This window comes from Dermochelys coriacea, chromosome 25 (assembly GCF_009764565.3).
Source record: "Dermochelys coriacea isolate rDerCor1 chromosome 25, rDerCor1.pri.v4, whole genome shotgun sequence".
NCBI classification, from domain to species: Eukaryota; Metazoa; Chordata; order Testudines; family Dermochelyidae; genus Dermochelys; species Dermochelys coriacea.
The window spans coordinates 4,064,074-4,081,028 of record NC_050092.1 but is presented as its reverse complement, the minus strand read 5'-3'; the positions used below and the strand labels follow the sequence as shown (position 1 = coordinate 4,081,028).

At 57.7% G+C, this 16,955-nt stretch overlaps 1 protein-coding gene across 23 annotated transcripts in view; it reads right to left on the bottom strand.

Annotated features, from left to right (window-relative positions):
- The window catches only part of UNC13A (unc-13 homolog A), a 122,978-nt gene that overhangs the window by 27,781 nt on the left and 78,242 nt on the right, over positions 1-16,955 (bottom strand). For 12 of the 23 annotated variants that reach the window (XR_006277004.1, XM_038384278.2, XM_038384280.2 and 9 more), the window contains 9 exons: positions 14,959-15,085; positions 12,000-12,096; positions 10,854-10,997; positions 9,778-9,861; positions 7,754-7,831; positions 7,259-7,347; positions 6,486-6,638; positions 5,368-5,491; positions 1,612-1,617 (listed from right to left, as the gene is read on the bottom strand). Coding sequence is in view for 22 of the 23 variants with exons in the window: in XM_038384278.2 (XP_038240206.1) it covers positions 1,612-1,617; positions 5,368-5,491; positions 6,486-6,638; positions 7,259-7,347; positions 7,754-7,831; positions 9,778-9,861; positions 10,854-10,997; positions 12,000-12,096; positions 14,959-15,085 (902 nt within the window). In the remaining variant the exon portion in view is untranslated. The remainder of the gene's footprint in view (positions 1-1,611; positions 1,618-5,367; positions 5,492-6,485; positions 6,639-7,258; positions 7,348-7,753; positions 7,832-9,777; positions 9,862-10,853; positions 10,998-11,999; positions 12,097-14,958; positions 15,086-16,955) is intronic. The other 11 variants (XM_038384297.2, XM_038384291.2, XM_043502660.1 and 8 more) reach the window with 1 other exon arrangement.

The following is a 16,955-nucleotide window of genomic DNA, read 5'->3' as shown; positions in this document are numbered from 1 at the left end:
TGCATACAACGGGCTGCCTCGCCAGGGGAAAACTAGGCTCCATGTCCTGAACACAGCAGGGACTAAACCTGAATAAGCGTCTCAAACTCCAGCGGAAACAAAAGGGGAAGGGGGGAATTCAGCATGGCAGGTGGCAAACAGGGCGGCTGAAAAAGTTGTATATTCATAAAACAATATAAAGGGAATTAAAATGCCTGACACTGAACAGACCCTTCACTAGCAGCATTTCTGACTCTCTAGCAAGCCCCATACACTCACCACCATTAAATTACAGCTCCCACTTCCCCATGTGCTGTGCACTGAGCGAGTGGCAGAGCTGAGGATGGAACCCAGGAGTCCCGGCTCCAAGTCCCCTGTGAGGCCATTGCCTGTGAAATGGAAGAACTGACAGTGCCCTTTGAACAGGCACCGATGACTGAAAAGCCAGGTGCTGGGCCTTGTGAACACCTGCTCAAAGTACAAATGCATGTAGGGCACCTCGTTAAGCACACTTGATTCACTCTCCTTGATCCTTCACTCAGTAATAACCCCTAGGAGAGGCCTTACATTTCCATTCAGACGCAGCTCTGTCTCATCACCCACCTAGGGAAACCGAGGCACAGCGAGGGGCAGTGTCTCGCCCAAGGCCAAACGGATAGTCAGTGGCAGAGCGGGGAAGAGCTGCCAGGAAAGCCTGGTTCTCACTCCCATGAGCAGCAACCTAGACTTGGGCCAGCCTGGCAGAACTAAGCAGCACAGCCTGGTTTGCTAGCTATGGAAAGACGCTGCTACTCGTTTGCCTTCCCCACACATCCTGGGCCAGGAAACACTGAGGGATTTCACACAGCCCCTCCCCCATCTCATCCCACTCCGTGATGCTCTAAACACCAGCTCGACTGCAACTCTGCAGTGCCCGGGGCCCCCAGGTTCAAGGTTTGCCCCCCCCCCAGCCCTCTCTGCATCGCCCCAGTCCCCAGACTCACCCACTTCTCCTAAAGGACAGAGAACAGAGACACGGGTTGCTAGCTGAGAGCGCTGGGCTTAAGGAGTGTCACCAAAGGGGCGTCACCCCAAGACCCAGAAGAGGATGGAAAGGACTCTTTGTTAGGAGTTGCAGGACAGTCCCTTAAATAGAGATGGGCCATTGCTGGTCTGCTTGGGCCAGGGAGGGAACCAACCACTAAGCCCCAATGCAGCACACAGGAAAGAAAGCCCCCAAAGCCCCCGCCAAGGGGCATGTGGGCACGAGAATGCAGGTCCAATCTTGGCCTCCAATACTAGGGCACCAGCCTGCTGCCGAGGCCAGTCTGAGGGAGCTGTCCCTAAAAGGACTCCACATCTCTTCCTTCCACCCCCTTCTCCCCCCGACATTGTCCCCTGACTGGATCCAGCGATGGTGAGTTTCCGCGGCGCTGCCTGGCCCCTGGGAGACAGGCTCGCCCTACAGATCAGAGCACAGGTGGCTGATGAGGAGCAGCTGAGCAACTGGGGGGACAGAGGTGGGGTCACTTGGGGAGGGAGTGGGGGGGCAGGGAGAGGGCACGGGCAGCCACACAAGACAATAACTGGCTGAGATCGGAACCGACACACAGCAGACAGACAGACAGACAGACAGGGAGCTGCCGTACTTACAATCATCTGCCATTGTGAGGGGAGCGGAACAATTGGAGAGAACAACTGTCACATGAGTGTCACGCCCACCCGCCTTCCTGCCTCCCCTGTCCCCCATGGCCAGCCTCACCACCACCACCACCACCGGGCCCGCTCCCCCCATGCACCCCCAGGAATAACCCCCGGCAGACCCAGAGCTCCAGGGCGCAAAGGGCTGAGCTGCGGCGATCCACTGTAATGGGGACTCTGGTGAGGGGGGATCCCTGGTGAGGCGGATGTTCTCAACCTCACAATAAAGGTCTATGAACAAAGGAAAACACCAAGCAATCTAACCCCCTGTGAGGCCTTTTGAATAAATCAACCCTTGCCCTTGTGTCTCCTCAATGGTGCCAGAGGCAGAACCCCCTGCTCCCCAAGGAGATAAGCCTGTGGCCATGGGCAAAATCCTTCTCTACAGCTCAGAAGTTGTAACTAACAATGGCTGAATCACCACCTTTCATTCTGAAAATACCCAACATTTGTCTCAAACTACCATAGGCATGCAGGGCTCACTCAATGCTGGAGTGCAGCACGGCAGCTGTTTAGCAGCGCACGGCAATGCTACGCAAGGTGTAGTCAGGACGTGAAGAATTTCAGATCCAAGCGAAAGATGCAGCAGCATCCTGGGGTGAATCCCAATGGGCTTCCAAAATGCACCCTGAGACCCCTAACAAGCGACCTCCAGCAGGACAGGCCTCCCCGGCCTCCCACTGATCAACACTGACCTCCACCCACCCCCACTCCCTGCACAATTCTGGGATTGTCTTACTGGTCCTCCAGACGCAGATGGAGCAAGCCGAGCTCTGTTTAGCTGTGACAAGAGAACAGTCTGCAATGCCAGAGTAGACAGCCTGCTTAGTTCTAGGGCGGCTGAGCTAAATGCGGGTGCGGCTGCCTTGCGGCTGTGCCGCAGCGTGGCAGTGGAAAGCATCCTCTGATGCTGAGTGGAGGAGATTCCATGGCATTCTGCTACTTGGGTTCCTGTGACTCACGGCACGGAGCTGTCAGGTCTCTGATTAAGTTTAAAGGGCCCCTCAAAATATCCCCGCCATCAGCTAGCTGGTGAGACAGCTCCCTGCACTGCAGCAGTGGCAGCGGGGCGGTAGGAGTGACTCAGAAGTGGCAGAGAGCAGCCAGCTGGAATGCCAAAACACTCCTCCCAGAGGGATTTGTGCATCTGTTTGCCTGGGCAGATCTCCCTGGGGAGCAGCTGTTAGTCCCGCGACAGGCTCCCCAGGAGTGGAAATCTCCCATTATCTGGAACACTAAAGCTAGACTAGGAAATTCCCATGCAAAAAGCTTCACTAAAGTTAAGAGGATGGGCCAGCAGCCTTCTCAGGAAACCTCAGCAGCATGTTTCCATTGAAGGGAAAACCTGCCCAAATCCTGTAGAAGGCCTGGAAATTCAAAGGCAAAGCTCCGGTCAAATGGGGCAGCAGGTCCGGTCCCTCTGGAGTCTCTGGCCTCGGTTCTTAGTCGCTGCACTTGGGATCAGGGGGGGGAGGAATTCAGGGGACTTTAAGCCATCTTTGCACTTCGGGGGGCAGTTCAGGGGCTTGTGCAGCCCCTGGGGTTCATTAGAGCAGCTCGGCAGTGTTTCCTGACACTCTGCTTCCCACGGCCCTGGAAAGCAACGCCTGGGCTGGAGGAAAGCGTTCCCTGATTGTGCCCCCAATCCATCCCTTGCCCCAGGGCTGTGAGCATGGCCTACTCCAGGGGCATCTCCAGGGGCTCTTTATACCTACCTTATGGGCCCTTTATGCAATATGTTGAGAACCTCAGAGGCCCCCAGGAATCCCCTGCAAATGTGCCCCTGTGATGTTATTGACAAAATCTGTAACTGTATAGATCCAATGATGTGAGCTTTAGCTAACGAAAGCTTATGCTCAAATAAATTTGTTAGTCTCTAAGGTACCACAAGTCCTCCTTTTCTTTTTGCGGATACAGACTAACACAGCTGCTACTCTGAAACCTGGTATAGATCACTGTTGCAACCACTGTTATATATTTGCCGCAAATATTGTACAAAGGTTGTTATGTGAGATGTCTATGGGAAGGTTATGATTGGCTGGTTATAATTATGCTGTATGTATCATTTTGTAGTTGAAGTTATGCATATTGGCTCTATACTGTCTGTATTTCAAACTTATGCTATGCTTCTGGGTAGCTGACAAGTTGGTGTCAGCTCTGCCTAGCCTGCTGGATGGCCCATTAAGGACCATCAGCTATACAAGTGACTCATTGAGAGAAGGCAGACACGCCTTGTGACTCAGCAAGGTATGCAAGGACTTGCCCATGTGACTCCAACTCCATTTTGCTGTAATTTTCCACAGTAGGAACAAAGAGGTGTTCTTACACCTGGAAAAAACTATAAAAGATTGCTGCAGCTCCTCCATCTGGTCTTCAATCCTACTTCATACTTCTGGAGGGGCTTTGCTACAAACGGAAGCTCTACACAAAGGACTGAATGACCCATTGCAGCTGTGGATGTACTCCAGAGACTTGCTTTGCACCTGCAGTTTATTCCATCACTGCTACAAGCCTGAAGTAAGAATTTTGCCATTACTGTATGTAATTGATTCCATTTAACCAATTCTAGCTCTCATCTATATGTTTTTCCTTTTATGAATAAACCATTAGATTTTAGATTCTAAAGGTTTGGCAGCAGCTTGATTTGTGGGTAAGAGCTGATTTGTCTATTGACCTGGGTCTGGGGCTTGGTCCTTGGGGATCGAGAGAACCGTTTTTCTTTTACTGGGGTATTGGTTTTCATAACCATCTGTCCCCATAACGAGGGGCACTGGTGGTGATACTGGGAAACTGGAGTGTCTAAGGGAATTGCTTGTGTGACTTGTGGTTAGCTAGTGGGGTAGAACCAAAGTCTTCTCTGTTTGGCTGGTTTGGTTTTCCTTGGTGTGCAAAGGAACCCCAGCCTTGGGCTGTAACTGCCCTGCTTTAAGCAATTTGTCCTGAATTGGCACTCTCATTTGGGTCCCGCCAGAACCTGCCTGATTACATGCCCCCATCCCCTTTCCTTCCCCACCCTCACCCTCCCGCTCAGAGATAACCCAACCTGATGTTCTCTCCCCCACGCCCTCTGCCAATCTCACAGAGAGGCCGATGCCCAGAAGTGGCAACAGATGCTAAGAGGAGCACCCTTTGCCCTAAGCAGCATGAGCAGCTCTTGGAGAGGAGGCAAAGTCCTTCCCTTGCCAGGGAGCCGTGCTCAGGACACGCCTGCGCAGTGCCTTGTGCCCAGGGGGCAGATCGGGGTGCTCCCCTGCCTGGCACCCCACACTTAGAGGAAGGGGGGGCACCATGGTTCTGCTTCTGCTGCTGAAGTGGGAGGCCCAACTTCCTGACTCCATGTGCCATGGCGCTCCGTGCCCTCGCTGGGCACGCTGGGCCAGGGCAGAGGGGTGAGGTGGAGACGCACTTCTCCAGCCAGACCCTTATTCCCAGGCGTTGTTCGGGGCATTGGAATGCTGGGGGTTCCCCCCCACCGCACCAGAGTGATCTGGAAACGTCCTGGGCAGGGCAGGGGGGAGCTGAGCCCCTATTTCCCTGATTGAGCTCTGGAGCTAGCAAGCTCAAGCACGCTCTGGATGAAGCTCCGCCCCGCTAAGCGCGTGAGCATGCAGTGCTAGGGCTCCAGAGAGCCCAGAGCCCAGGGGAGGGTGCCCATGTGTCCCTCCCTCCCTGCCCACCAGGTCCTGACTCCTGCCCCCGGGGTCTCACCGTCTGGTCGGTGAGCGGCGGGAGGACGATGGTCTTCTCCATGGTGTTCATCACCAGCTTCCAGAGCTCCTTCAACACACGCTTCAGCACCGTCTTCTCGCAGATCTTGGCGAAGAGAGTCAGGCTGGGAACAGAGGCGGGGAGGGAGAGGATGGACTTGGGTTCTGGGCATGCCACCCACCCCCATCTACAGCGTCCCCCACCCACACACAGAGCCCCTACACACACACACAGACACACATAAAAGGCACCTACACATCACTACACACACATACGCAATGTCCCTACAAACACACACACACAAAATGCACCCCCCCCCATGCTCTCCAGGAGTCTCCCATAGGACCCCCCACCCCTCCCATACTCCAACACCCTCAGCCTGCATGGGCTGGTCCTGGTGCTCCGGGCCCTGCTCCCCGCTGCCAGCTGCCGGTCACGTCTGACTCCCTGTGCTCTGCACTGGCAGCTCCTCCCCCCCCCCCCCCCGGTGGCTGAGGGCCCACCCCAGCCACCCGAACCCCGGTGTCCCCATCCTCTGGGCAGTGCTAGCCGTCACAGGGCTCTGTGTAACCCAGGCGGCAAAAGCAGCACCTGACACGGGCTCGGCCTTTTGCCAGTCTGAGGTCATGGGGATTAAAGGAAGACACGGCCGGTGGCTGGCTGCAGAGCGCCCCATGGGGGCAGAGGGCTCACCTCGGGGCACGGGGGGAGGTGACGGGGAAGAGCAGGGAGGACATGCCCAGGGCAGGGAGAGGCTGTGCCCTGGGGACAGCAGGGACCGGAGGGCACAGGGCTTGGGGTGCAGGGAGGGATCCTGTCGCTCATGAGAGCCACCGCTGGGGCCAGCAGAGCACCCCTGGGCCGGGGGAAGCCACGGAGCGCTGGACACTGCCCACGGAGCACCACACCTTACCCTGCGCAGGCCTCTGGGCAGAGCGGCCTAGTCACCCCGCTGATCACAGGGCACAGGACCTTCCCCTGCAGTGCCCTGCCCCCCTCAGTGCCCTCCCCAGGCCCCCTCCCCCTCTGTGCCCTCCTCATTCCCCCACCCCACGTGCCCTTCCAAGCCCCAGCCCCGCTGCTGAGCCCCCAGTGCCCCCCAAGCCCCCTGCACTCACTTGCTGTCCAGAAGGTCCATGATGGGCTGAAGGACGTTGTCGGCGTCCTGAGCGACGCTGCTGCAGGCACTGGCAGGGACGTTCCCGGTGCCCTTCACCTGGCTCAGGATGTCGCCCATCTGCTTCACGCACTCCTCAATGTGAGGCTGGAAACTGGGCGCCACAGGGTGCAGGCAGCTCCGTGAGCAGGGCCGGGAGCCCCTCCCCATGCCCCAGGAATAGCCTGCTCCACTGGTTATGGGGAATCCGCCCTCCCCACAGCCACAGGCTCTGGGGACCCCCCAGCCCTGCCAGCTCCAGGGACCCCGAGCCCTGCACACTAGTTCCTGGGACCCCCCATCCCAGCACACACTAGTTCCTGGGCCCCCCCATCCTTGCAGGCTCTGGGGACCCCCTCATCCCTGCCCACTCTGTTGCCCAGGACCCTCCCAGCCCTTCAGGCTCCAGGGACCCCCACCCTGAAACACTAGTTCCTAGGAACCCCATTCCTGCACATACTGGTTACTGGGGCCCCTCCATCCCTGCACACTGGTTACTGGGGCCCCTCCATCCCTGCACACTGGTTACTGGGGCCCCTCCATCCCTGCAGGCTCCCCCCAACTCCTGCAGCCCCAAACCCGACCGTGACCCTCGGGGCTCATCCCCAGAATCACCACACAAGGAGCCTCCCTCCAAACAGGAGCAGAGCCCGACCCTGTGCTTTGCACCCGACGATTTATACCCCTCCCCTGGCCCTCTCCCCGGCAGCCCCCGGTCCCCTCCGCCCGGTGCACCTGGTGGCAAAAACTCCGCTGAGCTCATCCAGGCTGCTGTTGAGTTTTGCCTGCAGCTCCGTCAGGGTGTCGCTGGCCTCGGCGTCCAGCTGCAGGGGGATGCGCCTGGTTAACAGACGCTGCCCCTCTGCGGGCAGCGCTGGACACTCGGGGGCCCGTGGTCCCCAGAATACTCCCAGAATGCCCAGGGAAGCAAGGGCTGAGTCTGTCTTGGGTGGAAGCTGGCCTGAAAGCCGGGTGGGGACAGAAGCTGGCCACGGGTCGCTGGGTCTCTCACAGCACCGCAAGACGGCGCTCCTGCTCAGGGGCCAGGAGACAGAGGCCAATGCAGTGCCATGCCCTGGGGGCCAGCGGCACCCCGTTGGGGTGGGGGATCCCACCAGACTGGGATGTACCACTGCAGAGCCTCACTATGGGGCCAGTGTCTGGAAACGTCGGGGCACACCCCGTCCAGGGGTCCAGCTGCAGGAGAGAGCGGGGCACCCCGGTACAAACCTCCTTCCCCCCCATGGCTTCAAACATCTTCTCCAGCTGGACACGGAGCTGCTGGATGTTGTTCATCAGGATACAGGGCTAGAGGGGGACCAGAGGGAGAGGCGGTTAGTGCAGGACGCTCACACCCTACTGGCTGCGATCACTGCAGTGGGGAACACAGCAACAGCCAGACGTGCTCAGACCCAAGGTCCAGCTCACTGGATCCTGTCACTGTCAGTGGCCTGGCCAGCAGGCATGGTGGGGTAGGCTGCCCCACATCTGATCTCTGGGTCTCTAGTAGTTCCGGGATGAAGCCTTGGAGCATTCACCACCCTGCCCCCTGCCAGCCAACACTTGTGCTAGCGTTAACTATGAAACCTTGGGCCAGTGGCTGCATTCCTGAGCCCGGGGGATTTCGCAGCCCAGGTGGGTGGGGACCTCTCCCATCTCCTTAGCTCATGTTAGAGATGTGGGGCAGAGAGGTCACGGCTCAGCTGCCCCCACTGAGGGATCTATAGCCACATTAGCCACCTGACTAAGTGGCCATATTCCAGAGACACTGAGCCCCCTCAGTGGTCATTGATTTCTCTGGGGATTGGGGTGCTCAGCACCTGGAGACCTTGCTGCAGGATTTAGGGGCCTAGCAGAAGGCCTCCAAACTTCGGAGCGAGAGCTGGAGAGTCAGCCGCAGAGCAGGGGGCAGATGGAGATCTCCCAATTCCCAGAGCTGGTGGGGGGGATGGCTCGGGAATCCTGACCCGGGGTGTGAGTACACGGGTGGTGGGAGGGCGGGGGAGGTGGAGCGGTCAGTGTGGGAGCGTTTTCCAGAAGAGGTTTCTAAACCCACATGACTCGATGTGAGGGAGGAGGGGAGGGGCTCCGGCCTGAGCCAGCAGCTCCATCTCCATTCACAGGAGCCCCCAAACTCCACATCCCCAGCTGTCCTGGCTCGCCTTGTGGCGTGGGTGTGACACACACAGGAGAGGCCGGTACTCCCCGGACATGACAGCAAGGCACCCAGGCCTGGATTTACCAGCTCTCTGGCCATGCATGGAAATTCCAGGGGCTCGCTGGCCGGGGGGCAGGCTCACTGGGAGTGGGTCAGCGTCACTGTTCCACCCATTCGGCTGACTGAGAGCCTGGCATTTTAGACATTGGGCCAAATCCACCTCATGCAGAACTCTAGCAAAGCCAATGGAGTTACGCCACAGGGTGAATTTGGCCTGTTGGCCCGAGTATGCAGGTGGGGTCTATCTGCCACCCAGCTGGCCTGACAGTGGTGCCTTTAAACCCCCAGAGCCCACTCTGAGCTGGTGGCAGGTCTGCCAGTTCCATCCGACTCCGTGGAGTGACTCCGGGTCTGACTCTCCTCTCATTTACCCCAGCTTTACATCATTGAACTCAATGGATGCTGGGGCAAGGACTCCTTCTTTACACCAGCTTCAGCAGGAGAAATGGGCCCTCCCATATCTAGAGACCTCTTTGTGGGATTAAAGGGAGCCTGTCTCATGGGTGAGGAACAGGGCTGCCTCGTAACGCCTTTGTACGCCAGTGCATGGGAATGAGGGTGTGACACACCTGCTTGTGTGGAGGTTGGATGGATGTGTAAGCACACGTCCGTGTGTCCCGTGTACCCACACAGCAGGGTGAGCTGTGGAGCTGGGACCCGGGTGCGGATCTAGAGCTCCCCAGACTCTGGCAGGGTTTGGATAGGATGAGCTTTGGTTCTGCCCATGGTAGAGACGGGCTGCCACATATGCATCCAAAGTGTCCCAGGGGTTTGGATCCAGCTTGGTAGAATCACTCCTGGGAACGGGTGCCCCAGAGTCACATAAGACGCAAGAGCAGCTTGCAAATAGCAGAGACAGGGCCTTTCAAGGCAAACAACAGAGAACAGAGAGGAGAAGAGGAAGGGTGAAGAGGAGATGGGCGCTAATTGCTTCCAGGGGGGATCTGGTGGCATTGGTGGCATGGAGACACCACGACAGAGAGTGGCCCCGCCAATCGGAAGGCAAGAGAGCAAGGCAGGAGGAGGGATACGTCACCACTTTCTCCTTCTCCTTGGAGCAGTACAAAGCGAAATCCTTGGAGATGATCTCGGCGTATTGCAGCAGCACGTTGCTGATGGTCTGCAGGCAGGAATGGCCAGGCCGGGCCGGGGGCGGAGCAGAACGAGCGAGCGGGGAGAGCCGGAAGGGGCAAAGGAAGGCAAGGCAAGAGAAAAGGAAAGGAAATCCTGAGAGACTGTGAAATCCAGGCTTGGTCTGAAATAAAATGCCCGAGGATCGCTTTGGGCCTATGAAGCTGCAAATTGAACTCCAGGAAACAAAAAGGCCCCTGTTGTGTGCCAGTGCTGTGCATAGGTGTGACTGTCAGAGTGGGGGGCATTTCAATGGGGATGCTGCCACCCCCCCATTCCCACTTTTGGCCCCCCACAACTTTTTGTTATACAAGACCTGAATTAACCCCATAAAATCCCGTTCCTTGCGCCCACACTGCCCAGGAGGAGACGCTGGAGATATGTGTGGGCATGAGGCACTTCCCAGAGCTGCCGTTCCTCCCCAGCACCAGCGCTTCAGGTTTCCATGGCTGGCACACGGCACATGGCAGGGCCCCGGGACAGGAGCACATTCCACAGCTGTTTGTTCCTGCCGGGGAGAGGCGATGTGCTGACATGGGGCAGGCGGTGCAGGGCTCAGCTCCCTTCCATGGTGTCACTCCGTGGAAGTCAGTGGAGTGAACCTGATTTACCCATTGTGAGTCACAGGAGACTCAAGCCTGCAGCATTTAATTAATGCAGGAGCTAGCGAGCCTGGGGTAACCGCCGGGTTTGCCTGGGTCCAGCAGCCTCAACAAAGAATCCCCTTTAGTTACAATATGGCCTGGTCCCACGCCTTCTCCACCATCAAGGGCACTGCACTCCCAGGTGCACGTTCTGGTTAGCGTCATCTCTAACTGTGCAGCATGTTGCAGCCTGGACAATTGAATGGGTGCAGATGCTGCTCCAGCTTAGGTCTTGCTCTGTTTAAGCTCGGACCATTGCCATTCCAGGGTGGGGGTCACAGCAGTGTAAACACAAGGTTGGACCCAGCATGTAACCTGGCCCCACCGGGTTCCTTACCTTGGCAAACCTCCGCATGTAGTGCCCGACAATCTGTGGGTCGGGGCACTCCAGCTTCTTGATGATCTCAAAGCTCTGGTTCAGCTGGGAGAAGACGTCCACCACGGAGCAGGAGAAGAGAGCGTGCTCAGAGGTTTGCTGGAACTGGAGCAGGAGACAGGGGGAGCAGAGCATAGGAAAGAACGGGTTATTTTCTGGGCTCAGAGCTAGAGCCTCGGCTTGGGTGATATGTCACAGAGGCAGCTGCTGCACTGATTTTACGTCTTGCCTTCTTCTGAGCATCTCAAAGCATTTTGCAAAGGCAGGTGAGTATCCCATTGTATAGATGGGGAAACTGAGGCAGAGAGCGGGGCTATGACTGGCCCAACATCACAGAGGTGTCAGGATGAAGTTGGAAATAAAACCCAGGGGTCCTTATTCCCAGTTTCCTGTTCAGATCAAGGCTTCTCTCTTCATAAATCCGGCTGCCAAGCTTGGCTTTCTCCGAACAGCCTGGCCCTGCATGCTCATGCTACCAGGCTTGCTGGCCATGTGCCTGCTGCTGCCTGATTCAAGTTGGAGGATCAGAAATAACCCGGAGAGAGCCTCTCCTGCAGCATGTCCAGCACTGCCCGGTCCGGCTGGCGGGGACCCAGAAGTGCATTGGCAGCAAACAATGAAAAACAACCGGGGGCGGGGATTAACTGGTCTCTAACCACGCATGGCCTGGATCCGACTCCTGTTTTGGGGGATGGCCTGGGTCAGCTCTCTCGAAGTTTTCCCTCTCTAGCTGTCACTGGAGTTGGTAGGTTGGACAGGTTGGCTGGTTTCCCACCCCATGAGGCAGAGGTTCTCTGGTACCGTTGGGTGAATATGGCTGTTTCTAAGGCACCTCAGATGTGCCCCATCTCGTTCCCACAGGGAGGTGGAGCACTGCATACAGATCTAGGGGCTGTATGCAAAACCCTGACAGGGCTGTCCTGACAGATGGCTACAATTGGAAGGCTGGACGCTCTGCTCACTCACTCCGAGGGAAACCCCAGTGTGCCACACCCGCGGGAGGGGAGAACTGGCTCCTAGAATGAAGACTCAGCACCTGGGCTAGACTCGAGCCCACCCCCGGGTGGCAGACTTCCGTCCAGGTCACTTTTTGGCTCTATACCATACCCCGTCCTTCTTGTCCCGCTCCAGCGCTCCATGCAGGAAATCCCGGGACACCTCCTCATTTTCATCCAGCCACTGGATAACGAAAGGCTCAAACCAGCTGGAAGAGAAAGACGGGGAGATGGGGCAGCAGGAGAGGGTCTCACGTCCCCGCTGTTTGGAATAACACTCCAACAAGCTCACAAGAGAGAAGGGAAAATAGGTCGGTTTGATGAGCTATGCCGTGCCTGTGCAGGCTGCCCTCCGCATCTGGCCCGCACAGACCACACGGCAGAGGGGAGAAGCGGGATTCCCAGCCAGCATCTGCCCTCTGTTATCCAGGGGTGGATCTGGCTTTTACTCCACTGGCTTCCAATCCGTTGGGCTGGCTTCTCCTCTTCCACCCATGATCCCACTGAGCCCAGGTCTGCACTCCCCGGGATAACGCGGGGCAGCTGCACTGCAGGCCAGTGGGACTGTGCTCACAAGAGCAGAAGGACAATTGCGCCCAATGGCGTCTCTGGGAGCTGCTCCCAATTTACACCGGGGACGATGAGAGGGGAATCCGACCCGTGTCCTGTCACCCTGATCTCAGAGCAGGAGGGACCATTCTCTCAGTCTCTGGGGGTGCTCAGCATCCCCAAGAGAAGCTGCAGGGGTTCAGCACCTCTGACAATCCAGCCTCCCACATTCGAACCTGGACCTGCTCACCCCTCTCTGTCCACAGACCCCTGCCTGGGCCTGCACTTGCACAGGGTCCAAATCAGAAATCAGAATCCATCTCCTGAAGCACACTTGTTGGCGCCTGGCCTCGGTCCCTTCCCAGAGTGCACGGAGACACACCTCGGCTCTGTTACAGAGGGGGAGCCCCAGCTCCCTCGGGAGGCAGCTTCTGGGGCCAGGCGCTCCCGTACCCCAGTGGAACAGGCACCAGGGCTTGGAAGACACTTTTAATCCCTGTCCGCAAGCCCTGTCAATGGGAAACAGACAGAAGCTGGGCTGGCCACTCAGTGCCATGTTGCCTAGGGAAGGACAAGTCCTGGCCCCGGTGAACTCAATGGGCACCTTGTCCCACAGGGATGTGTGCAGTTTCGTCTGTCTCCCAGGTCCCTGGAGCACTAACGAACCCACGTGCTGAGGGCATCAAGCCTTTAGCTGCTGGAGTGAAATACTAGCTTAGCACTGATCCACTGAGAAATCAGCTGAAGCATGACAGCTCCCTGACTGTCCCTCGGAGCACTCTCCGGCGGAGCCTTATTAAGCGAATAACTAAGAGAGCCTCGTTCAGAGCCCAGCTGAGACTGGGTGCCAGAGGGAAAGCCGGTCCCCAGATCCCAAAGGAGGTGGGTGTTGGTTTTCTGTCTCGGCTCACAGCTCCCCTCCCGTCTGAGCTGCAGATTTGAAACCCACCAGAGCAGGCAGGAGAATGGATGCTGCAGCTGGGATGCAGGCCTGGCATTTAATTACTGATACAGTGTGACTGATCCCTCGGGCCCCTCCATTTCCTGCTGACGGGAGGGAGCCTACTGGGTAACACCCGGAGCAGAGTCGGAAAGGCTGAAAGAGCTCCGGGAACACGCGGCAGCAGCCCAGAAACCGGCCTGCTTTGGACCTGCCAGGCACAAGGCGATAAACACCTCCAGTGCCTGGGGTGACCTGTCCACGATGCCAGATGTGTGTCTGGGGGGCCAGCCCTTCCCACCGCGTCTGTGATTCATGTAGTGAAGGCATGTCGCCTCAAGCTGGACATTCCAGCTCCAGCTCCGAGTGCAGCCTGGCCCTTAGTGGGGAGGAAGGGAAGGGGAGGGAGCAAATGGAGGGGTGAGGAACAGGAGGGAGGAGGAGGAGGTCAGTATGACAGAGGCACAGGGTGGTAAGATCCTGCTCCTCCCCTCTCCTTCCTCTTCCCACCCTCTGATTGCAATGGGAGAGAACGCCCAGTGTTAGAAGTGTGTGGGGTGACCATATTCCTCAAAGGGAAAAGAGGACACCACAAGGGGCTGGCACGAGCCACTTGCCCAAACCCTGCCCCACCTCCCCCACCCCGCACATGGTGCTGGACTGTTCCCTCCCTTTCCCCCCACGCACGAGAGGCTGGCCTGAGCCCTGCCTCCCCACACACAGGGCTCTCCTCCAAGCCCAAACTCCTCCACGCATGGGGCTGGCGTCGCTCCTCGCCCGAGCCCTGCTGCCCCTCCCACATGGGGCTGGCATCTCCGCTCACTGCACCCTGCCTCCCCACTGTGCAGCTGGCATTGCTGCACACTGGAGCCCCCCCCCCCGCAGGGCTGGTGTAGCTGTACCCCCCCAAAGAAGTGTGTGCCCCACCTTTTTGGCAAAAGTGGGCCTTTGTCCCGTTTGCAGTTGGCAAGAACAAATGGGACAAATGCCCATTTTTGCCAAAAAAATCAGGACGGCCAGGACAGGGCTTAAAAGAGGGACTGTCCCAGCCAAAATGGGATGTATGGTCACCCTAGATGTGTGCCTTGCCCAATGCCTCAATCCAGCAGCGGAAGAGTTAAATGCACCTGCCTCTCCCCCATGAGTGCTGAGTGGCGCTGCAGAGGCCGGAGTCGCCCTGCCTGGCACCCTGGGCTGGCGTTTACACTTGTGAATGTGGAAATGCAGCAGATCCAAACGTAAAGGGCCGCAGGAGGGGCTGGGCAGCAGAGAACCAGTCCCTGATTGCACCGCATTGCCAGCGCCTGGGGACACACAGCAGACACTGTTGCAACAAATTTACACCCCTTCATGAGTTTCTTCATGAGGCCCTGAGTCTTGGCCATGCTGAGGAGCAACTGCTAGCGTGAAGGGCACCGGGTGTGAGTGGGGCGTGTGCCTGGCTCCTTGGAATCTTCCTCCTGCTTTTAACTAAAAGGGGCCTTTCAGGAGTCCCCGGCCCCTGACCTGCCCCTGTCAGGACCTCATGGCTTAGACCCCCCCCCCTGCTAGCTGGCCGGCCCCCCACAGCGCCAGGACTTACGCGGGGTATTCAGGGACGCGGCTCTTGAAGGCAGGGAGCTCAGTCACATACTCGTTATAAAGCCATTTCACTTTGAAGTGCAGGTTCATGTAGTCAGCACTTTTACACAGGCGATGCTTGTCGTGCTCTGCGAGGGAGGGGAGAGAGGGAGGCCATGGGTGCGGGGGAGTCTCTCCCTTGCTTCACCCCACTCGGGCTGAATCCCAAAGCCCTGGCTCAGGCCAAGCTCCCCGGGACCCATCCTGAGAGGTGCAAGCCAGGCTAGGTGCCCGCAGGGAGGGAGGTCAGGGGGCTTGGTGAAGCAGGAGCCATGCTAGGGACCCGGGGGGGGGGGCGGAGCACTCCTAGGCTGGAGATCCCCCCACCCCATAGGCTTCTAGCCTGGGCACAGCAGAGAGCGGCCATTGGCCAGCAGGCTGGCAGGGAGCCACAGACTCACTCCGGCCACCATGGTTCCTCGACCCACTGCTGTGCTCCTGGAGGGGCTAGAACAGCTGCCAACAGCCTGTAAGCGCGGCTGGGGCATCAGGGCCCAGAGAGAGATGGGAGGGGCTCACCACCTGCTTGGCGCATCCTGGGAAGGGGAAGAGGCCACTAAAAGGGTGAGAACTGTGCAGTTTAGAGAAGAGAGGCTTGGCGGGGGGAGGGAGGATATGACAGAGGGCTACGAAATCATGAATGGTGCAGAGAAACTGACTAGGGAAGTATTGTTTACCTTTCCCACAATACAAAAACCAGGGGTCACCTGAGGACATTAGTAGGCGGTGGGTTTCATACAAGCAGGAGGAGGTACCTTTTCACACAGTGCACGATTAACCGGTGGAACTCATTGCCAGGGGATGTTGTGAAGGCCAAAAGTATGACTGAGCTCAAAACAGAACTGGGTATGTTTCTGGAGGATAGCTCATCAATGGCCACTAGCCAAGATGGTCAGGGACGCAATCCCATGCTTGGGGTGACCCCAAACCTCTGACTGCCAGAAGCAGAGAGGGCAAGACAGGGGTGGATCATTCCAACTGCCCTGCTCTGTACACTCCCCACAAAGCTCTGGTACAGGCCACTGTTGGAGACAGGATACTGGACAAGATGGCCATGGTCTGCCCCAGTCTGGCAGCTTTGCTGTTCTTATGATCATGGTCTATAAGGCCAAGATCTGCCAAAGTATTTCCACTGAAGTCAATGGACTGTAGGAGTGAGGAGGTGGGCTAAGCACCTAACTGGGGAAAGAGATCTGACCACAGGGCCCCTTTCAGCTAGTGGATAAAGGCCTGAGCCTAATGAAGCCCAATGGCTGGAGGATGAGGCTAGGAAAACACAGACTGGAAACAAGGGGCAAATCCTTAACAGGAAGGAGCAGCTTCCCCAGCTATCATCATCAGCTCTCAGGGTCTTTAAATCGAGCCTGGGTGTCTTTCTGAAAGCTGAACATTCAGCTGTGGGTTTGGTAGGATCATAGGATGGAAGAGGGCAGAACAGCCCGCTCCACTGCAGGAATCCCTGGGGAAGGCTGTGCAGGAGGTTGGACTCGATGACTTGGAATCCCTGAAGGCGAAGGCACTTCAGCTAGCTGGTGACTGTCTGCCCTGGTGTTTTCCTGGTGCACAGGTCTCCACGCAAGAGAGGAGCGGGGATGGGGGCTTGGCCCACCCTGAGCAGTGGGTTAATGTTACTATTCTCCAAACGGAAATTGTTGCAACCAGCGCAGAAAGGGAAATATGGCTGCCTCTCCCCCGGGGAAGAGGACAGGACTATTCTCCACCCCCGCCCTGCAGCCAGCCTCATGGTGGCTGTTGCTTCTTCCCAATGCCCCTTTCCCTGGTGGGTCTTGCTGTGCGTTAGCTGAGTGGGTATGTGCAGTGCTGCCCTTTGCTGGGTGCGTCCGGTGTGACATCAGGCGACTGTGCTGTTAGCAGAGACTCTCGCTTAGCTCCGAGCAGGAGAACACACTGCGTCCCATCCCCATGCCTGCAGCCGCACGGACCCACAATGGGGGGGGG